At 50.3% G+C, this 13,824-nt stretch overlaps 2 protein-coding genes across 2 annotated transcripts; one reads left to right on the top strand and one right to left on the bottom strand.

The window, feature by feature from the left end:
• Positions 1 to 905: 905 nt before the first annotated feature.
• DEU56DRAFT_819364 (uncharacterized protein) lies at positions 906 to 6,006 on the bottom strand. Its single transcript, XM_041354015.1, has 13 exons — positions 5,868 to 6,006; positions 5,450 to 5,812; positions 5,189 to 5,397; positions 4,722 to 5,140; positions 3,787 to 4,663; positions 3,570 to 3,731; positions 3,049 to 3,441; positions 2,798 to 2,995; positions 2,453 to 2,744; positions 2,142 to 2,392; positions 1,801 to 2,090; positions 1,627 to 1,748; positions 906 to 1,571 (listed from the first exon to the last, which is right to left on the bottom strand). Exons 1-13 carry the CDS (start codon positions 5,941 to 5,943, stop codon positions 1,030 to 1,032), a joined length of 4,194 nt encoding a protein of 1,397 aa, XP_041205527.1. The 5' UTR covers positions 5,944 to 6,006; the 3' UTR covers positions 906 to 1,029.
• A 1,327-nt stretch (positions 6,007 to 7,333) lies between these two features.
• DEU56DRAFT_957600 (uncharacterized protein) lies at positions 7,334 to 10,297 on the top strand (the record flags this gene model as incomplete). The annotated part of the gene is made up of 9 exons (XM_041359267.1): positions 7,334 to 7,593; positions 7,638 to 7,720; positions 7,771 to 7,941; positions 7,994 to 8,018; positions 8,077 to 8,691; positions 8,751 to 9,117; positions 9,174 to 9,297; positions 9,349 to 10,252; positions 10,279 to 10,297. The coding sequence occupies 9 exons, from the start codon at positions 7,334 to 7,336 to the stop codon at positions 10,295 to 10,297; spliced, it is 2,568 nt and encodes an 855-aa protein (XP_041205526.1).
• Between the last annotated feature and the right edge of the window lie 3,527 nt (positions 10,298 to 13,824).

The following is a 13,824-nucleotide window of genomic DNA, read 5'->3' as shown; positions in this document are numbered from 1 at the left end:
GCCTGCAAGACGGACTGGAGGTGAAAATACTCCAGTCTGTCCAGTTTCTTCTGTCTCTGTGTGCCGCTCTCCTCCAGAGTCCCCCGTCCGCGAGCTGCATTATAAGCATCGAGCCACTGCTTTCCCAAGACAGCCCAGAGGTAGAGAGGGAGAAATGGTGGAACTTATAATTGCTGTGTTGCCGTCAAAGTTAACATAATTGCAGAAGGCACCAAGAAGGCACGCTTCTCAGCTGCTGTCAAGTATACAGCCAGATCAATGGAAGGAAGATACCAACGTCTCGAGAGCTGAGCTGATCGCCCTGGGTCCTGGGACACAAGGTACAGGCAACGAAGAGATTGATATTCTCTGCTTTTGTCCGAAAAGGACAAGCAGCCTGCCCATCATACTGATCAGGAGCGCGCCAGTAATGAAGTTCGGTGAGTTAAGTCAGCGTTTTTGGGCCGTATAGCATATGATTTTACTCACTGGATTTAGGGCAAATCTCGCACAGTGGATGTGTTGGGTGAGGTTATTGGACCAACGTAGTGCTACTACTTCTTGTACGTGTACCTGCGGATGAATGCAACACCGAGGTCCTACACCGCGGGTTAGTATGGGTAATACCGTACCCCTACCCGTATCATACCGCGGCCCTAGGGATTCCGCGAGGCAGGGCCATCTGCCAGTGAAAGTTGCTGAGACGCTCACTGGGTCCGGATAGCATAAATATCAATCGAAATCCTGAGACGGTCTTAGAGTGCAGGTGCCAGGAGAAAAGTGGTCTTCCGAGTTGAAAGCGTGCATAATCATTCACAGTGCTATTAATTATAATTATAATAAGTAGTCTCACAAATGATCGTGTTTTAGACTCTAATAGAACCTCTTGATCTAGCGCATTTGTAGACTCTGACGAGACCAAATGCTAATCGGAATCATTTTGCTCTCTAATCCTGATCATATGTACCTACAACATAGCAGTAAAACAGCAAGATAAAGCCACGCCCGACAAGTCACAAATAAGTATAAAAACTCGAAAAATCCCTCGCACTAATGACGAGCACGTTTCCTCCTGAAGATAATCTCATTCGACGGGCTCTCTTCTCGAGGGCCTTCGTCTCTGGGGGTATCGGCGTTGCCATTGGCTTCAATAGCTTCAATTCCACTCTCTCCAACGTCCTCATCATCATCGTCCGTCCTCTGTCGTTTCCGCGTAGATGGGGAAGTGATGCCATTAGATACAGGAGGGACAGATGGTGTCTTCGTCGGTGACCTGCCGTATGTTGCTTGAGGAAGAGGTCGTTTCCTCGGAGTCGCCTGCTCCTCTTCATGCTCGGCCTCCGGCTCAGCTTCGGGTTTTTCATTTGCTTCTTCGATGGGTTCCTGTCCCCCAGCCTCTTGGTCGCTCGCTTCAAGCTCCGACAGAGACGAGGTAGGAGATCGCTGGCGGCGTAAAGGACGCGGTTTCGGGCGTGGTTTCGGTGCGGGAGGTTCTTCCTCAGCTGGTTGAGGTTCTGGTTCGCTCTCTGATTCGTCGCTGGTGATCATTGCTGCACTCTTTGCGCCTTTAGCCTTTCTACCTTTCGCACCGCCTATTAGAGAGGATCTGAGTTATAAATACCGTTTTTACATCGACTTAGTACATGCCTTTATCCTTTGCCATGATCGAAGACAACTTCTTCTCATATGCTCTCTGGGGTTCCCAAATTTTGGATGATGGTGGAACCTCGATCTTAGCCTGAGCAAGAACCTGGTCCATATGGGCTTTGCTAAATCATTCTGTCAGTTGATTATTCTCCTGTAGAATTACTCTCAGCTTACATCTTTAAGCCGTCTCGGCTATCAACAGCTGCCAGAAGAGGCTGCAAGACCCTGAAGAATAAAATAGCCGTTTTGCGCGCCTTCTTATTCTTAGCAGCCTCATATGTTCCAATGCGCTTCACAATCCAAGTGAGGAGGTTCGTGTGCGTTTGCACGATGTATTGGCTATCAAGCTTCTTGACAATCGAGAGCTGTGCACCTCGGATCATGAAGCTCTGCCCAAGCTGCTTGGCAAGAGCAACCACATGGTCTTCTCCGCGAACAACAGAGTCAAGGACAAGTGTGAACGACTGCATTAACCAAATTAATAAGTTTCTACAAAACAAGAGAGTAAGACGCACCTCCTTCAGTGCCTGCGTGACAACATCGACCACGAGATCGCCGTTCTCCCGGTACATACCCGCTTCGCGCAGAGAATCGATGATCACCTTCGTGCAAAGATCAAACGCAGGTCCAAGGCGTCCGTAATGTGCTAGTAGTACAGCGCTATGTCTCACATGCACAGCGCCTGCGCGAATAGCCCTTAGGAACGTAGAAATCGTTCCCATGAACACGTACTCTTGCTCCAGATGAGTGCGCGTGAGTGGCTGCTCTGCACGTCACAGCCGAAAACTGTCAGTAATCAACAAAAGTGCCTGGCACAACGACTAACCTTTGATAACAGGCGACTTTGCTTTGCTTTTGCCCTTTTTACCCTTTGTAGGCACATTCTCCTCACCTGAGCTCTCACCACTCTCACTTGCCTCTTCCTCCCTGGGTGCCTGTCCCTCCTCGAGAACCTCGGCGTACTGCTCGATCGCGGCTTGGATGAACCCTGCGCAGCGGTACTGTACCTCATCGTCAAGCTCAAGGGGAAATGCAGCAGTTGGTAGCACACGCCCATCTGGCGTCGTCGTTTGCTCCGCGCAGAAGAGGATGTGCAATGTCATAAGATTCTGGAAGGCCTAGAAAGGTGTCAGTATCTCCCAGATTGGAAACCCAAATAGAAGAGACATACTGCGCGTTTGACAGCTTCGGCAGTATTCGACTGCGTACCAACTGCATATTCCACCAACTTCTCGAGCAAAGAGTCCCGTTGCTCGCGCAGAGTCTCCATATACTTCTCGTCTTCGGGTGTCGCCTCCCTAGCGTCAGGCAAGCTCCGGGTCTTCCACATAATATGTAGTCCGAGGACCTGCAGTCCCTGCTCGATCATCTATACCACACCCATCAGTCACAATCCGATAAAGCGCGCGAAGCGAGACTTACCCTCTCTTCTTCTCTGTACCCCAGCCGTCCCCGCTCCACGAGTGCAGATATTATATCCCACACACAACTCTGCTTCCCGCCCTCACTCTCCTCCATCCATCCACACATATCTCTCGTCCCTGTTAATGCACAGACTCGCGCACACACTGCGCTTAGCGCAAGCACTTCGTCCTCGACGAACCCAGCGACTTCGATCTCCTCGCGCCCGCCGACAGCATCGCGAAGCTGCGCTGCAAGCTCGTCCTCGAGTTCTAGAATCTTTGTGCTGTTGGTGTTGCTGAGCGAGGGACAAGAGAGGAGGTGCGTGATGCAGGCGACAGCAGAAGTGAGTACAGTTTGGGCGGAGTGGGAGAGGAATTGCTTTGTGATATCGTCCCAGAGATTGGCGTAGGCCTGTGGATCACACACAAGTATCAGCGAACAGGCACAGGAATAAGAAGAGAAATAAAGAGCGGAGATGTTTGACAGATACGCAATCACCAAACAGAAAAAAAGTCAAAGGCGTCGAATACCAAACTTACAGTCATCATCCGCATCTCCAGATACAGTTCTACGTTCATTAAGGGTGGGATTAGCAGCACATTCGCAATCCGGTTGGCGTCCGTCTGGTACTTGATGAACAGCCTCGGGAGTCCCTTGATCAGTGCACGAGTGAGATCCGAGAGCAGCGTCTCGTCCTCGCCCTACCATCGTCGAATCTTAGCCTTCCAATCAGACTGAACGACAAGTGGCACTCACCTTTTTCGCGGTGCCAGCAAGATTTTTTGCTCTTCGAAGGGACGCAATGAGCACCTCCAGCAGCACGCTTTCCTCTGTCTCAGTCAGGCGCCATGCCTCGTCAACGGTGTTTTTCGCAGAAGCAGCGATGGAGTCATCCGCGGCATCCAAATCCTCCTCGCCTCCTCCAGCAGAGTGATCAAGCAACAACATCTCAAGAAGCCCCTCCCACCCGCTCGCAGAGTCCACGTCATCCCACAGAGCCTCCACAGCAAGCGCCGTACGCCCCTTAATGTCTGTGCTCATAGCCACTCCTCTCTGCGTATCATCCTGACTCCCGTCCTCTTCCTCCACGCGCTCGCGGTCCCACCGCACAAGCAACAACGATAGAGCCTTGGCACCTGCCCGTTCCTTTCCTTTCTCACCCACCTTTCGCCCCGCCAACCGTTCCTCAACAAGTTCATTCCAGAGGCCCCCGACAAATCCTGCCACTGCTTTCCTCACACGCACCTCGCCATCAAACACGAGTTGGCACATCTGTTCCCGTTCCTCGTCTTCCAGCAAGCCATGTTGGTCGACTGCACCTAGGACGCCGAGTACAGCGGTGCGCACGGCGAGCTCTGTATCACGCGCTGCCATCTCGAGAAGGCGGGGCTTGAAGCGTGCAGTGAAGTTCATGAGGCCACCGATATACTCAGCCTGTGCGTAGACGGCTGATAAAGCGCGTACGGCTTCGAGGCGGACGGGTGTCGCGCTGTCGGAAAGCACCCACCCGACGTAGCGTAGGTAGGACGCGTCGAGGAAATGGGCGGGGTAGTGTGTAAACCAGTGACCCATTGCACGCACACACTCAGCGCGGATATGCGGGTCAAGATCGCGGTACCTGTGCACAAAAACACTGAAGGGTGCGTATCAGTCAAAGAAACTACATCAGATAAAGTAAACAAGATACTTACCCATCAACGATCTCCTTGAGGTACTCTGCAAGGGCAGCACGACGTTTCCTCACCTCCGCCGCCTTGCCATCCAAGTCCTTCTCTCTCACATTTTGGGCTTTGTTTGCTGCACGTCTCTTCCTTTCTCCTTCACGTTGTCGCCCGACAATCTCCGCCTCTTTCTCAACTGCCGCTGCTACTTGACACAGCGCGGTCTCCACTTCTAGAGCCACTGCTGTTGCTGTGTGCCGGAAAGCTCGGATCTGTGAACTGCTCATCGCAACGACCCACGTCTGCAGTGTCGTTATCATATCACTCGTGTACAGTGCTCCGACGTCGGCCGCGCTTAGAACAAGGCGTGAAATCAGCTCGCTCAAGCATGCTCGAAAACGCTTGAAAATTGGTAACTTGGAGGTCAGGGGGTATATTGGCGAATTTTCCTGGGTAGTGTGAGAGATAGTTCATGGTTTAAAGTATCTTGCTCGTACCTGTTTCAGTCCCTCAGTAAAGTTATCAAGCGAATCGACAACGCCGTCATAGTCTAGAACTTCATCTGCATCCACCGAGTCATTGCACCCGCATGCCCGTAGAATACAGTTGATAAGTTCCGCCTGAGCGGTACCTGGACTCTGTGTTAATGAGTCCAAAAAATCCTCCGCGGTGGACTGCAGCGCCGCTGACGGGTTCATGATAGCATCTACAAACAAGACATGAACAAGGCAAATACAAGGAAATGGGTTCCTGCGCACTGAAAAGTGGATTATCTGCAGAAATCTTGGTCTCAGTCGCCAGCTTGTCTGCATCGAAGTTTCCGTTGGCTTTAGCTTTACGTTTCGTCGGCTTAGGGGCTTTCTGAGGCTTCGGTGCAGCATTCTTTGCCGTCCGTGGTTTCTTTGGAGGCGGAGGACCCTTAGCTTTCACCTTTGCTTTGCGTGGCGCAGTGGCCTTTCCCTTTCGTTTGGCTGGGCGGTCTGGTTCATCATCGCGGTCGTCTTCAACTCCATCGGCATCCTCCTCATCGTCTGCTTCAACCTCAGCATCACCCATTTCTTGATCATCTACTTGGTCTTCCTCCTCCACATTGCGCTTGCGCTTGTTGGGGCTTTGGCTCCCTACTCGTGTATCTCGAATCAACGGTGCGAACGAGGAAGAAGAAGGGGCACGGACCTGAAGCATAGGGTTTTACTTGTTTTTTATCGCGCTGAGAGCGTCGTGGGGCTGGTGAGCCCTCGACGTCGGTCATGTTTTGAGAAAGGTGGATAGTGGAGTAGGTATTGAGAAGAACAAGAACGCGTCCGAAGTCGCGTGGACGCGTCAATCAACTCTTTTTTTGCCAGGATCCTCCTAAATTATAACCCTAACCCTATCTATAGCAGGTTCGAACAAAAACTGTAATTCCTTTTGTTCGTATCTGGTTCAATGAACTCTACGAATTCGATAATACATGCCAGCGAGTCCGATTGGTCTGTATCGCGCCGAGAGTAATGTAAAAGGACTATTTCAATGGTGCTCGCGGTCGAACATCGATGGGGAGTTGCGATTCGCGCTCAACCGAGTCGATCCTTGGCCGTTGTCCTTCATTTTCTCACGGAGTCCTTCCTCAAGGTCCTCTGTGGTTAGCATAAGTAGCAGACTATAACAGATCAGTCGTGACACGATCTGGTTCTAGAAGACACAAAGCCCAACTTTTAAGGCTAGCCCGACGAGCCCGTGATACTGCAGAATCTTGATACAATCATCAGTAAGTACTAGGTTCGTCGCACGCTGTGGTGATGTTCTTTCATTTGAAATAAATATATCAGAATCCAGATCGGCGCCCAAGAACCTAAGCCCTCAGGTAATATTCTCATCGATCATCTACAATAGGTGCTACTAGTGATGTCCTGTCAGTGCGTGCTGAAGCTGTGGACAGTGCGGAGAGTAACACAAATACTAGCAGAGCTCTCTTCAACCAACGAGACACCTCCAAGGGGAGGCATTGACATGAGGGAAGGGTGTCTTGGTCGAAGCCTGAAGGTGGTCCGAAAAAATGGCGCGGGCTCTCTGTTCTGCTTGATTGATGTCCATTGGTGTACAGCAAGAGCATGTGTGGCGTCCGTGTTGCGTAGTAGCAGGATATTGGGGCCAGAATGAGTAGTGGGAGAGGAAATGACGACGGCGCATTTGGAGAGCACGTGCAGATAGCTGTAATATCGTCCATGGTGGGTTCGTGTGGAATCTGTGGATTATTTATGTAATTGGAGAGCTGAAGGAAAACGGGTACGTACACAAATTGAGATCCGGCCTGCGGTTGGAAGCGATCAGTGCTTAGCGCTTAATGACGGCAGGATACCAGCAGGATAACACGAGGGCTACTACTACTTAGCCCAAATTCGACGACGGCAGTGCATGCCACATGTTAATAAGCGCCTAACCTCTCCTTGATTTAAAGTCATGGCGCTGCCAGGGTGGCGTTTTCCACTGTCCAGATGGATCCCATCACTAGTGATCTCACTATTTTTCAGGTCGTTCAAACTATAGCGCAAGCCTCAGCTCTTTTGTATGGATATGTTGCTTCCGTCCGCAACGCTCCATCGTCCTGCCAAAGGCTCCTCGATCAGTGTAATTCGATTACAGGAGTCCTCGCCACAGTCATGGAGATCGAGAAGGATCACCGTAACTCTCTTCCAGACAATCTCCAACGCGCACTTTCGTCTTTGATGACCAAAGATGGACCAGTGGCGAAATTATACGCAGAACTAAAGAGCCTTCTGCCGAATGACCTAGCGAGCGGGAAAATGAGCAAGAAAACCAGATTGACCTGGCCTTTCAAAGAAAAGGAAGCAGGAGTAATTGCTGATAGACTGAAACAATATTATGGTGACATTACAGCAATTCTAGCCATCGACTCATGGTATGTTGACTCACTCGTGATGCATTCTCAATCATTTAACGCAGCATTAGGAATACAATCAAGGAAATTACTCAAGGAGTCCAGGAATTAAGAGAGGATTCTGCCGCACAAAAGGCGCGCAAGAAAGGTGAGTCGCTGACTGTTATTTATCTCCTCACCTTATTCAAACATGCATAGCCGAGGACCGTCAAAAGTTCCTTCAATGGATGAACCCTTTGTCTTGTACCGAAAAGCACGATATCTCCCGTCGCCAGCGCAACACCGCGACTGGTCGTTGGATTTTCCAGGACGATCAGTATAAGACGTGGAATACATCGGATTCCGCGTTCCTATGGTTGAATGGCCATCGTGAGTTTGATTAGATTCACCAGCGATTGCAGGTCACTGACACCCGCAACAGCTGGAAACGGAAAGACCATTCTTGCGTGAGTTTGACCTCGTCTGGAGAGATTTCAGAGTCAATAGTGACTTGTGCAATTTCAGCTCCGCCGTCATCGACGAATTTCAGGGTAGTGGGGAAGCAGAGCCACAAACACTCGCTTATTTCTATTGCAATTTCCGGGACGACCGGACGACAATCGCGGCTGCAGTATTGCGTTCTTTGGTTGTTCAACTGCTCCGACAATCTAATGACGACTGGGTAACCAAGATAGGCGAGGAGCAAGGACCGAACACGTACGGGGACCTTGTTTCTCTGCGAAAACTATGGAAGCAGCAAAAGAACGAAGAGTCATGTCCCACAGATCTTGGTATTCTACGAAAGCTTCTTGTTGAAGCGTCTACGCTAGTTTACCTACCAGTCCTCGTGATCGACGCCTTGGACGAATGCAAGGACCACTGCGATCTGGCAGAACACCTTGTAAATCTTGCTGAAGACGCTCGGCTACGACTTTTCGTCACCGGTAGAAGGGAGCCGGACATCCAAGATGCCTTCGATAATCTCCCCACCATATCGCTGAAGGACAGCGCAGAACAAATCAAAGCAGATATACAGGTTCACATTACCGAACAGCTGAATACTCAGAAGCGTTTATCACGCCTACCCGACACACTGAAGAAGACGATTTTGGAGAAACTGTTAGAAAAGGCTGAGGGCATGTAAGTAAAGCGCCTTTCACTCACCTCCAGGAAATTCATCATCATTTGATCGCATCCAGGTTTCGCTGGGCTCAGTGTCAACTGGATGAAATTATGGCTTGCAAAAGACGCATCGATATCGAGGCAGCCCTCGACAACCTTCCAGCTGGACTATACGAAACGTATGACAGGATTATTTTCGTCATCAAACAAAGAGGAGGAAGTGATGACAAAATTGCCAAGAGTTGCTTGCTTTGGTTGGCTGGCGCATTCACCCCTTTGACGCTTGACCAGCTCAATGAAGCGATGATGATCGAAGTTGGGCAGACGAGTCTCAATGAGGACCTTGGCGTCATGGACCCTATGGATATCGTGGCCGCGTGCGGAAGTCTTGTGACCTATGACGAGAAAACCGGCGTCGTTGCTCTATCCCATTATAGCATCAAAGTATGATTTGTCAACCTTCCTCATCCTACTCGGCCGCTGATGCGCTATGTAACCAGGAATACCTGATCAGTCGTTGCCCCAATAACATCCTAAAATCGATCTCAGACATGCATGCGCGTATCTGCGAACTCTTGATTACGTATCTGTTATGCGACTTTGTGGATGAGATCTGCGCAAAAGGTGCGATACTATCTTTCACGTACATGAGCTAAGAAACTGATGTGTGTATAGATGCTAAATGTCGTTCAACACTTCGCATGGATGATCGTGATCGTGATGTTATCGATGTTAGCCGAAAACATCCGTTGTTCAGCTATGCAATCCGAGGATGGAAGCACCTTGGACATGTTGAGGATGAGGATCCGGACGTCATGGGCGCCCTGGCATGGATGAACTCGGAGTTTATTCGAAACACAAATAAACATCGTGCGCTTGCAACTGAAGACTGTGAGCATCGGCCGACTCAAAATGAACCCAGGTGGCTGCGTACCGCTGCGACTTTGCCCTCACTTCTATTAATCCCACTTGAGCACGGAAAGCCATGGATGGTCGAATACCTTGTCAAGCAGCAACCCCATCTACTGGACGCGGATGTTGCCACTCATTACGGTCCTCCTTTGATTTTTGCCATAGCATCGAAGCCTGACTTCCTCAGTACTCTCCAGAAGCTGGGTGCCGACCTCAACAAGTCTTATTCCTTCAGACCCTTTACGCACCGTCGATATCTCCACCATGTTTTTGAAGACTCCCTTACTCCGATTTCATTGGCGGTTGCGATTGGAAGCGAAGCTGCCGTGGATTTTTTGCTGTCACACACGGAGGTCAACATACCAGATAACATCCTGCGTATGGCCGTTGTGGCTCCCAAGCCATCCCCCGATATTGTTCGCAAACTTCGTCAATGCGGCGCGGATGTCAATTTCATTGTCAATGGCTCCACCCCTCTCCATGTTTTACTCTCCAAATACGGAAGATATGTCGATAAAACCAGATGGCTAGCAGTCGTACAAGCACTCATTGAACCATCATATGATCTTTCTGTGCAGGACAGAACTGCTAGAACAGTACTACACATTGCTCTCGATAAAGGTGCTGACGAGATTGTCACATACCTCCTCGAGAAAAATGCGCGGCTGTCAGCAACAGCGACTCTCCATCCAGATATATGGAGCTGGGCTAGCAATAAGACATGGTTTACCAAGGTTCAAGAAGCGGTCCTTGCTGCTGATCAACTGTGCACCAGAATTCGGGGGAAGGTCGTTCGTAATACTAAGAGTCTGTTCGGGATCACGATTTCGCCCAACTTCGAGAAATTCAGAAAAGAAAAAAACAATGTTAAGTAAGCACGCCCTGATCGGAGCTTGAAACCGATGTCACGCTGATCAGTTGTTATCAATATGCGCGTGTAGTATACGCACACCGCGGCCATGCTTTCCAACCTCTTGCTATACCGTGACAAGGTCGATGACGAGGATTCAACAACATCAGGCTCGAGGGATCATGAGAGGGATGAGGAGGACCAAGGAGATGAGGAAGATGAGTCTAATGAGGACTTGGAGGAGAGTGTAGAAGACGCTGAACAATCCGACTTAAAATTTCTCCAAGCCATCATTCAGTTCTTTCAGCGCGTGGTCTCGTCGGCTTCCGAAGTCATCAACATTGCGGGGATCGCTGTAAATGCATACACTACTACCTACTATGACAAACAACCCTATCACACGTCAATCCTGACGGGGGTTGGCTGGGTCAACGAACTGCTGAATGGCCATCCAGAGCGGATTCGATGTGAGCTCGGCGTGCATCGCCACGTATTCATCATCCTACTTCAATTACTTCGCAATGGCGGGATCAACGACTCAAAGCACGTCACCCTAGAAGAGCAGCTAGCCATCTTCCTATATGCCTGCGTTACAGGCATTTCTGTACGCCACCTTGCTGAGCGTTTCCAGCGCTCAAATGATACTATATCGAAGTGCATCCCCCCACTCTTACCCCTAGCTATGCGTACTAATTTTATTCCTTTCAGATACTTCAAACGCATTCTCATCGCATTCTCCTCCCGCCCAATCTATTCCACTTACGTCCGGCTCCCCGACGCAGACACTCCGATACCCCCTCAAATTGTTGAGACAATGAAACTATACCCGTACTTCGCAAACGTTATCGGCGCTATTGACGGCACGCACATCAATTGCCATCCCTCAGCTGCTGATCACGATGCCGCTCGTGACCGCAAAGGCAATTTAACTCAAAATTGCCTTGCTGCATGCGACTTCGACATGCGTTTCACGTACATGTTGAGCGGCTTTCAAGGATCCGCAGCGGACGCTCGTGTCTACAACGTGGCACGTCTCACTGATTTTACAATCCCTCCAGGCAAGGTTTACCTGGCGGATGCTGGATTTGGTGCATGCGACGAATTGTTCGTGCCTTATCGTGGTGTCCGCTACCACCTTGCTGAATGGGGCCGCGCAAATCAGGTGTATGTTGCAGTGAGTTGACTTATCACCCTGGCACAGTACTTACAATCTTTGCAGGCCTTGCAATGCCCAGGAATTATACAACCTACGCCACGCGCAGCTCCGCAATGTCGTCGAGCGTATCTTCGGTGTCCTCAAAAACCGCTTTCGTATACTTCGGCTCCCTCCAGAGTACAATTCCGACATACAGGCCCGCATCCCTCCGGCATTGTGTCTCGTACACAATGTCATCCGCATCCACGACCCAGACGAATTACTCGACTATCGTGACGTGGAGGCGGATGAGTGGAGCGGTAACTATGATAGCGGCACACTCGCCGATGGACCTCCCACTGAAGCAGCACGCATTCGTGCACACGATGTTCGTGACGAGATTTCTCAGTCGATGTGGGATGACTACCTTGCGGAAAGGCGGCGCAGAGGAGCACCTGTGCCACCTGGTGCAAACTGAATAATATTGTCATTTTTTTGCTGTAGGTATCTAGTCCTATGTACAATGTATCTTGTCTTTGCTGCCCAATCATGATGATGTTTTCTGTCAACTCCAAGTATTGTATTGCGCGCAGATGTATTGTAAAGGTATTATAAAAGTTGCTGTTCGTTCGCGCGCACTCTCCTTGCCTCCTGCAGGTGCTGCGCTAAAAATATCTTCCTAATACCATCTCTTGTAATGCTATTATACGCGTCAGCGATAGTGACGTCAGCTTGAAACAGCCTGATCATTGCAAAAGCGTCATAATCATCCAAGTCCTTCTCCTCTTGGACTCGAAGCATGGCGCGCCGCTTGCGGGATGGAACGGGCTCCATGATGTGGGCTGTGATGACGTCCTGAAGTGTGGATGATGCGGTAGATATTTCGCCGGACACTTTATCCCCCAACCCTTCCAAAGCCAGCGGCAGCGTGAGACGTTGTGATTTCGACGACCCTGACGCACTCTTTGCTTTTGAAGAGTGTGGAGGGCGGGACGCGTATCGTTCACTATCGTCCCCGTCGGCTTTGCGCTTCACTGCGGTTGATGAACCAGGCGTGGAAATCGAGGGGGCAACAAAAGGCTGCATTGCAGCGTTGAAGCCTCTTGGCGTGACAGGTGTGATAGGCGCGGGGACAGGTAGGATAGGCGCGGGGACAGGTGGGGTATCGTTCGGTATTGGGGTGGTGCGCATGTCGTCATCATCGAGATCGAGATCGCGGAACTCGACCTGATGGAGCGCGTTCTCCAGTGACGACATGACATCGGCGGGGGCATCGGCGGTAGTATTTTGAGTTATGTCGCTACCAGTTGCTGTAGGAGTCGACGTGTTTGTGGTGAGGCTCGTGCCGGCATGAAACCCAACCCAGCTGCTCGTGTGTGTCGGAATGATCCCTCGCAGCGCCTCGTAATGTGACCAGCCTTTGTTTCTTAAAGGCTTCGCTGAGGGGTTATGCTGCGTGAATAATTAGTAAGGTAGAGCAGGGGAAATAGACGAAAAAAGACCTTGATAAAGTCCGCCCACATAGTCTCTGATTCTTCGCTGATGTTGGCTCCTAATTCCGGGTGGAATGATAGCCCCGAGGCATGGCTAGCGATTTTGTCGACCACCTGATACATCTTTTTGATCTAGAGATACATTAAATTATATCAGTAACGGCACATGTATCAATACAACAATAGTACTTACCCGAGTCCATTTGGATTGGCAGGCTTCGGGTGTCTTGGGAGCGCCTTCGGGGCATGGGCGTGTTGCCATCTCGGCGGCGGCACCAACCCAGAACAATTTGGTGAAGTTCATACCATCGCCACCTTTGGCGTGGTGTTGTACAGCGTATTCCACGAGCTTCCTCTCATCATCCAGAGACCATATGCAGCGGTCTTTTGCTGGTGCGGCAGTTTCCTGACTGTCAGTGGCTGCTTTCTTTTTACCTTTTCCTTTAGTCATAGTTGGGTGGAACCGGAGAGAGTATCGCACTGATGAGTTTCGTGTCGAGGGCATGATTGAATCGATAAGAAGATGTCACACTGTGACCAGGGCACACGGCACACCGGCATGCTTACTTAAGTTGTTTTTTTCTTTTCTGAATTTCTCGAAGTTGGGCGAAATCGTGATCCCGAACAGACTCTAAGGAATTCCAACTCGTCGAATTTTCAGGTGCGGTCACCGCCGATCGTGAAGACCCTAATCCAATTAGTGCTGTTGTTGTTTCTGTGATAAGAAAAGACCGGGAGTCAAGTGAGTTACCGCTTTCTCC

This window comes from Suillus clintonianus (assembly GCF_016758775.1).
Source record: "Suillus clintonianus strain FC179 chromosome Unknown DEU56scaffold_69, whole genome shotgun sequence".
Classification (NCBI taxonomy): Eukaryota; Fungi; Basidiomycota; class Agaricomycetes; order Boletales; family Suillaceae; genus Suillus; species Suillus clintonianus.
Note: the sequence above shows the minus strand (reverse complement) of the source record. Positions and strands in the feature narration are given on the sequence as shown.

What these genes read in the sequence shown, in the direction of transcription:
- DEU56DRAFT_819364 (XM_041354015.1), bottom strand. Translation starts at nt 5,943, where the DNA reads ATGACCGACGTCGAGGGCTCACCAGCCCCACGACGCTCTCAGCGCGAT. An exon ending in CTCAAGGAGATCGTTGATGG is followed by an intron (nt 4,664 to 4,721) that starts GTAAGTATCTTG and finishes CGCACCCTTCAG; the next exon opens with TGTTTTTGTGCACAGGTACC. An exon ending in TTGCTGGCACCGCGAAAAAG is followed by an intron (nt 3,732 to 3,786) that starts GTGAGTGCCACT and finishes CGACGATGGTAG; the next exon opens with GGCGAGGACGAGACGCTGCT.